The sequence below is a fragment of the Haemaphysalis longicornis genome, unplaced genomic scaffold (genome assembly GCF_048455015.1).
Source record: "Haemaphysalis longicornis isolate Haplotype H1 unplaced genomic scaffold, Haemaphysalis longicornis Haplotype H1 scaffold_1, whole genome shotgun sequence".
Lineage (NCBI taxonomy): Eukaryota > Metazoa > Arthropoda > Arachnida > Ixodida > Ixodidae > Haemaphysalis > Haemaphysalis longicornis.
This window is the reverse complement of record NW_027526203.1, coordinates 157,720,189-157,727,453: the sequence shown is the minus strand read 5'-3', so window position 1 is coordinate 157,727,453 and position 7,265 is coordinate 157,720,189. Positions and strand designations below refer to the sequence as shown.

The window sequence follows — 7,265 nt, the reverse complement described above, 5'->3', positions numbered from 1 at the left end:
CGTTCAGAACACGAGACGGCTCCACCGTCTCAGCAAGCACGCGATTGCTCCTCCCGGCAGCGCTTCTCCGGCGCCCAATCAGCACACGCTGTGTGGCAGGAGAGGGACTTACAATCTTGAATACACTTATACACTGCATGCTTCGCACTTCCCCAGGTTTTAGGTTAGTGAAGATGGCCCGGGATTCTTTTTTGTTCTCGTGGCGGATGAAAAACCAAAAAGACTTGTTTCTTTAAAAATTTCAACAAACGCAGCCAGGTGGCAAATTGATCTGTAGTCCGCCACTACGACGCGACTCACAGCCACTGTGCGAGAAGCTTCAGTGGTAAAGCTCTGAAAAACATTTTGGTGACGGCAGAGGTATCGCGTTCCAGTAGTTTTTTTTATAATAAAAGGTACTAGCAAGCCAGACGATCTGAGTCAATGAGGTAGAGTTTATTCGATGACATTGCAAGGCCAGCTAGTGCTGGAGGGTGCTGGTCAGGTTCATGTAGAACTCGAAGTACTTGTGAACTACTGTGGCGCTGAAAATAAATGAAGACAAAAAATGCTTACCAACGGTTACATGAAATCTGAAACGTCAGTAAGTTAAAGTCTGGAAGAAACAGACAAATAAGCGATATAATACGATGCGTCGATTTTACCTGTTCAACATCGGGACAACGTGTGCGAAACATAACATCAATTAACGCTCGTTTCTACTGTGTGGATAACTTCTTAAGCAGCCTTTTTTACCATTTAGAGCACTACCACACGTAAAGACGGTTCCGGCGGAGAACTATCGCGGTTAGAACGGATCCAAGTTTTTACCTAAGAATAGATTCTATGCTACTCAAGGAACTTTTATCACCTTGCCAGAATACAATTGACGCTATTGACATTGCACTATAATAACAGCTGGTTTTCTTGTTAGCAGCCACCATTGCGACTTTAACCACGTCATCACTAGAGCTAAAGGTTGTGCTTCTACAAAATACGTGACCAGCTCGAATGACGCTCGTCAGCTGTCTTTACTGTAAGTAGATTTAGCTATTTGCAGAAGTAGAACAGTTTTCTGAAAGCAAGTTGAGCTACACCACCACATTGTGAGCTAAGCTCCGGAGCAGTAGCGTTAATTATGAAAAAGTATTCTGTGCTCTCATGCAGGTAAAAAAGGCAGCAAGATTATCGTACAGGAATATCGGCATGCATTTAAGATTTGTTTGGTCCATAAATATAAGGCGAGAGGCTTGCTACAGAAACTTGACCACACGCTGCGCGCTAAAGTCACCGAACGCTGTCGGCGAGAGCGTCGAGGTGACGAGGGCGGGCGCTACTCACTTGAAGTGCACTCGTCCGGACCTGTCGGCCGGTGCAAGCCAGTGCATCTCGACGTGCTCCTTGTCCGCCCTGCTCTCGTGCGTGGCGGCCGAACATTGGCTCAGAGCCTTATATCCGGCACCGGGCTCGAAGCGCCCTACTTCCTGGCCCTGCTCGTCCACTGACTTCACCTTGAAGCCTCGGAATGGTTTGCCCACAGTGTACAGGGTCACTGCACCAGGCAGGAGGAAAGGCTCAGCAAAGGCTTACAAGGTCGTTCGTTTGACAAAGCGAACCCCTATTTCACGTGCGCGCGCTTTCTGTCATTCCTGCCGTCATTGTTTAGAGTTAAGTGCGTGTTAATGTTTGGAAATTAAATGAAGAAGCAAATCTGGCAGCCAACCTGATCGGCATTCCTAGTCTCACGGGGCCTGGACAATTACCGGAAACAAAAACGATGTCAGCCACACGTTTACTAAACTGATTTTTCTTCAGTAAACCCAGTGTTTACTGAACCGATTGTTGCTTATGTATGGTTAACTCGTTTCTTGGGCGCTGCATTTAGGTTGCAAGCAGTACAATGCTTTGTTGAACGAAAACTCGTATTTTGACGGTAGAGTTTACCCGTGTTTGTGATGCAACGTTCCGGACATTTCGGCTAAAATATCGTCATCTGTCACCTCGGGTTGCGTGCAAAGAATGCAACGCTTTCAAAATGCAGGCAAGAAACTTCTGTTGAGTTATTCCTGTAACCCTATCAGCTCGAGTTATTTATACGGCCATTTTTAGCTCTGGTGGAAAAATTGACCTGTTATTTTCGTCTTTCGTTTTGGTTTTCTGGAAATTATAATCAACAAATATTTATGTTACGTTTGATACACGCTGTTTGATTTGCTGAAATTTCTGGGCTGCTTAGAACTTCTTAAATACGTGAAGGCAAAAGAAACCACAGTTAGACGTTCTATTGACCAGTTGTAGAATTTTTTTCTTGATGTTTGCGGTTGCGCCGTCACCATTTGGCCAGCACCCTACAGCCCCCTCCGAAGGCAGTTCCGTTCGTTCGCCATTGCCAGGAGTCTCCTATTCATGATGTGAGTTCCTACACGTTACAAAGCGGCTGATGTGCCCCCGCTGCAGGGGTGTACCTTCGTTCGGCTCTGCTATTTCCATTTCCAGGCGCACACTACACACTGCAATATTCACACTGGTATTCTGTCTGCCTAACGATCTTATTGTGTAAATCACAGCGGCTTCCATGAAGCAATGTGGCTTCCTCAGAATAAATTATGAACGGTTTACCACTTGGTATGGTGCGTCGTTCCTATCCTGAGGTGCAAATCCAGCTTTCCACGATGTCAGCCTATGGACCTGTGGAGGGTTCGTTAAAACCCGCTTTCAAAACTATGAAACTAGCGTATGCAGTTCGAGATCCCTCCCCGTCTAGCTTCATAATTTCCGTTCATTGACTCGAAGTGATGCCGCGACGCTTGCGTACTCTCTGGAGCGGCAGTTGCACTATCAATTATGGACGGAGATATAAAAAACATATCACCCACAGTATAGAAGCGGTACTGGCACCATTCTCCGAATGCCGTGTGGCCTGGCAAAGCGTGACGAAGTAATTGTTGTCCCCATTCGCTGAAAGTCGCTTTTCCCAACCCCTATTTGCACAAGACGTGCCGAGTTGCTTCCCCTCACTGTCGCGCTTGCGGTGGCCCTCGGGACAATGAACCTATACTTTGTGTGTGTTTGCCCGTTTTGACACTGCATGGCTAACCCTGAAGGCAACGTTGGGACTGCGTGTTGATGCAACCGTGAAACTTAGCGAAGTCATGAGTCCATGGCACTTGCTGCCGTGATGACACGGGCTAGAAGGGCCTTCGTGTCATTTCTCCGTGACTCCGGCGTGACTTAGCTTGCCTTACGTGTCCCTTAACTTTATTAGTGTGTCTGTGTCTGCTCTGTGCATGCTCCTGCCTCTGTCAATTTTCTTGTGCTTATCTGCGCTTTCTGGGGACTGTGCCGATTTTAAATGCAGAGCATTTCTTAGCCTCGCCAGTTCCTGCGTCGGACGGTGTCAACAGTTCCGCGTCCGCAGCAGGTGCGTCTCTCCTTCCCTGGCGCGCGCATGCGTCGTAGTCAGCCCGTTCGCTCCGTCGAGGTCTCGGCGTAACAGGTGCGTGATAGCAGCGCGGTGGGGCGTGGAAGGGCGCGCGCTGCTTGCGCATGCGCGCTGCCCCCCCCCCCCCCCCCCGTACTGCTCTCCCTCTACTGCGCGCGCTGCAAATATAGCGGCTAGCGGTCGCTCGTGTTTCAGTCACTGCCTTGCTCCTTCCTTCCTTGGTTGACGCTCGTGCCCACGTTTACTCGTGTCTGCTACTCCAGCATCACCGAAGAAGCGATGGAAGCAACACTGCCTTCAATCAGTACTGAGGCCCCAATGCTCTGCATTTACTCGTGTTCCCCTCGCGGGAAGGCGCGAGAATTTTTTTGTGTCTTCGCTTCTTTCGCTCACTTTCGCCCTTTTGATGTAGTACATATGGAGTAGGAGAGGAGCTCGGGGCCATCCTGATTTCTCTTTACTGTGAAAGGCATCCCTTCCTGTCCCAAAAGTGACGCGTTCATCGCATGTGCTCAAACAGACGCCTGATGGGAAGCTCCTTAGACACGTGGACCTGGGCCAACCGTGAAGGGCGCAGTAGCTATCGCTATTGTTCTAATGAGCCCCATGCATAAGCATTGCGGAATCCTCCCCTCAGCTAGGTGGAAGGGAGGAAATACAGTAGAGGAGCAACTCAAAATACGGCCTTAAGACTGTATTTTTGGCCTCTGCGGCGCTCCGGCCAAAACCACAAATCGCCGCTGAGGCGGTATCTCTCATGAAAGTGAATGGCGGAAATAGTTATTCGATAGCAGTTTACTATGAAGAGCGTTGTAGGGCGTAAGGCAGTAGCTTCCGAGGGACAAACCCCCGGTTGAATTGAAGGAATGTCTGGTCTCAGGAGATATCTTAAGGGCGTACCCTTGACACGATCGTTGGCCTCAAAGTCCACCTTGTCCTGGACCAGCCGGTAAGGAGAGTTCTTGGCGTCCAGGGCATCTGTCTCAGCGTGGACGGGGCGCAAGTCGAAGAAGGGGTTACACGTCAACTCCGGCGCCCCGTCAGGAAACGCCATGGTAGCAGCCAAAGACAACAGCACCAGAAGAGGCAAACTGAGCCGAGCCATGATTTTTGCTGCTCACACAACTGGAAAGACAACAATAATTAGCAACGGCAACAATTAACAGCGGCACGCCAATCGGGGCCGTTCATTAACATTTAGCGGGTACTAGAGCCCCTTGAAGCACGGGCATCATAACGGCGCTGACTGACACTGACACGACTTGTTACATTTTCAGGCGTGAAGAAAAGGCATGCACAATGGAAGTTATTTTAGCAGGACAAATGGAGCGCAGGGGGGATCGGCCAAAGGCTGTCGAGAGGAATGTCTTTCCCGCAACTTGGCCTAGTCACCCGCTTGTGAGATAACAAAAGCTTCCCTTGTCACCCCGCAGTCATTGGAGCGATACCCAATGCCAGCATATGTTGTCTGGTGGGACGACTGCAGGTGGTTTCGCTGCGACAAGTGCGCCTTTGTCCTTTAATTTGGGGCAGAATTCAAAGTGTTGTCGGGTTCAATGCCACTCGAGTTTAATTAACAATATATGAGGTGGAGATGGAAGACAAAGCTGTGACGCCAAAATAGAAAAGCTGTGCAGTGTGTCCGGGTACATGCGAGACGTTTCGTAAAGGCACACGTCACGAGATGGCATGCAGGACCCGTGCGCGCATGCGGAGTGGGGACCTCTACCAGCCCTATTCGCTTTGCTAAACCTCTGTACTGCTTCTAATGCTAAACTGATTCATGTAAAGCAGACACAAATGAGAATCCACTATTTCTATAGACACGTGATGCTTTCATTTGTAGAACTCTGCTAGAACAACGGCGAGCGGGTTTCTGCACGGACTCCAACAACCCTTTGCAATGCGAGAGTTTGTTTGTGTGCGTGTTCTCGGATACTGAACACAAATCTGTGTGCAAATTCTCAGTGGTTGCTGACATGGATCGAAACATTACTTCCAACAAAATCTTCATTCCAGTCGAAGTGAGAAGTGTTGCTACCGAACTATATATGTAGATTTGTTGTGAAATATCGAGCCATCGAAAAGGCTAGCTTGAACAAGATGCCCTCAAGCAACGTGCATGTGATTTTTGTTCGGCGCCACTGCTTATCTTTACACCGTATGTTCGCATCAGCGAGGCGAACGTCAAGCGGCGCCTACTGTTTCTAGTGTCGCTTTGTCAAAAAAGCCAATTCATTTATTCCGTTAGGGAAGTAGCCTTTCTTATTATGTCACCATTGCGTGCAATCCCTGTCATTGGAGTGCGCTCCCCACTCCCATATTTCTTGTTCTTCTCCACGCACAGGCACTTGTTTTTATTAATGGTTGTGGTCGGGGTGTCGTTATCTCATTGTTCGTGACCTTACTTGCACTGCTGCTGACTTAAATCTGTGAAGGAGTGTACAGAAATTTTCAACCTCGGTAGGTATTCTTGTTTGGATTTGTCTGGGTAAATGCCATTCACCAAATAAGGTAAACATGAATAATTAATTCTACTGAACGCCGCCTCAGCTCAATCACAATACATTTTTTTATAAAAGAATTATCACTGTTTTTGATTGAACCAATCACCGAGGGTTCACTTTGCCATAACACGGATGAACAAGAAAAATTCGAGATAAAAAGAAAGGAGGTTAGTCAGGCAGTTAGGTATAAATCTATTCGGAGCTGCGCCATTTGCAAGTGTAGGTCGACGTCTTCTATTCTGTACGCCCACAATGCAAGACGTCCGTAATTGGTTTCTGGAACGCAGCTAATGTGCAGTAACATGTGTGTTTTCTTTAAAGAGCAATGTTTGGTGTAGTGGAGTAACATTACCGTAACTCTTTGATAACACATTATCCTGTAATTTGCTTCTTTTGTGGAAATGATTCATTCCGGTACCTTGCAGGGGAGCAGATTCAGGGAGGATTTTTTGTACATTGGTAATGGTATGCTGCTCCGGACATTAACGTCTTACTGATTTGCACTTTACTATATCTAGCGTTAACTTGCGGTACATAGCGCATTAACCTTCGTGTAAATTAACAAGAGATAATTTAAATGCAATAACTTCAGGCTGTTTCGTAGCCTGCCTGTTCAGCAGTATAAACACTAAATGAAGATAATGTTTTGAAGGACGGGAAGCAACTGGAACCAGATTTGGATAGGGACGTATAAAATACATGCAGCAAAATTTTCTTTATCCAGGTAATAATATGACACTATTTCAAACAAACTAAATGGCACAAAAACGCTGTTGGGACAAGCTGAACAGGGTGCTCACCGACCACGCGATGCAAGCCGTCTAGCTGATCTTCTTCTCCGCCGCAACGGTTTGGCTATTGCCGGATATCGTTAGTATTTATAGCTACTAAGAGTGTGACGTTTTCCCCACGCATATAGCTTTGAGAACAGTAATACCGCGCCTAGAGCCGATAGCTCGTTGAACAGGGCTGATTGAAATAAGACACAGGCGCTGTGCGTATTGTTTGAACAGGGCGACGCAATCCCCTTATTGCATTCTTGTCGGCCCTCACTATCGTCTTCAGAGAGGAATGTATTGTTCCATGCCGGATTTTACTGAAGAATTACATTAAGAGATATGATTAAAAGGTAACAATAGTTTGTACGCCCCACAAATTGCATGATTCAGGCACCTACATGTGAAAAACACGATTCTGTAGGTGAACGCCCTAGTAAAGCCGAAGATAGAAAGAAATGAAGAAAGCAGTGACGTCTGTAGGATGAACGGAACGCGGGACAGTAGACCGCCATGACAGTTCCCATCCCTGTCTCCCACGTGATCGTTTACAGTAGCGAA

The 7,265-nt window shown here is 47.5% G+C and overlaps 1 protein-coding gene across 1 annotated transcript; it reads right to left on the bottom strand.

Annotated features, from left to right (window-relative positions):
* Positions 1–414: 414 nt before the first annotated feature.
* LOC144138410 (putative defense protein 3) lies at positions 415–6,888 on the bottom strand. Its single transcript, XM_077670682.1, has 4 exons — positions 6,729–6,888; positions 4,322–4,546; positions 1,321–1,531; positions 415–524 (listed from the first exon to the last, which is right to left on the bottom strand). The coding sequence occupies exons 2-4, from the start codon at positions 4,524–4,526 to the stop codon at positions 461–463; spliced, it is 480 nt and encodes a 159-aa protein (XP_077526808.1). The 5' UTR covers positions 4,527–4,546; positions 6,729–6,888; the 3' UTR covers positions 415–460.
* Between the last annotated feature and the right edge of the window lie 377 nt (positions 6,889–7,265).

What these genes read in the sequence shown, in the direction of transcription:
- LOC144138410 (XM_077670682.1), bottom strand. Translation starts at nt 4,526, where the DNA reads ATGGCTCGGCTCAGTTTGCCTCTTCTGGTGCTGTTGTCTTTGGCTGCT. An exon ending in GGCCAACGATCGTGTCAAGG is followed by an intron (nt 1,532 to 4,321) that starts GTACGCCCTTAA and finishes TGCCTGGTGCAG; the next exon opens with TGACCCTGTACACTGTGGGC. An exon ending in TCCGGACGAGTGCACTTCAA is followed by an intron (nt 525 to 1,320) that starts GTGAGTAGCGCC and finishes ATTTATTTTCAG; the next exon opens with CGCCACAGTAGTTCACAAGT.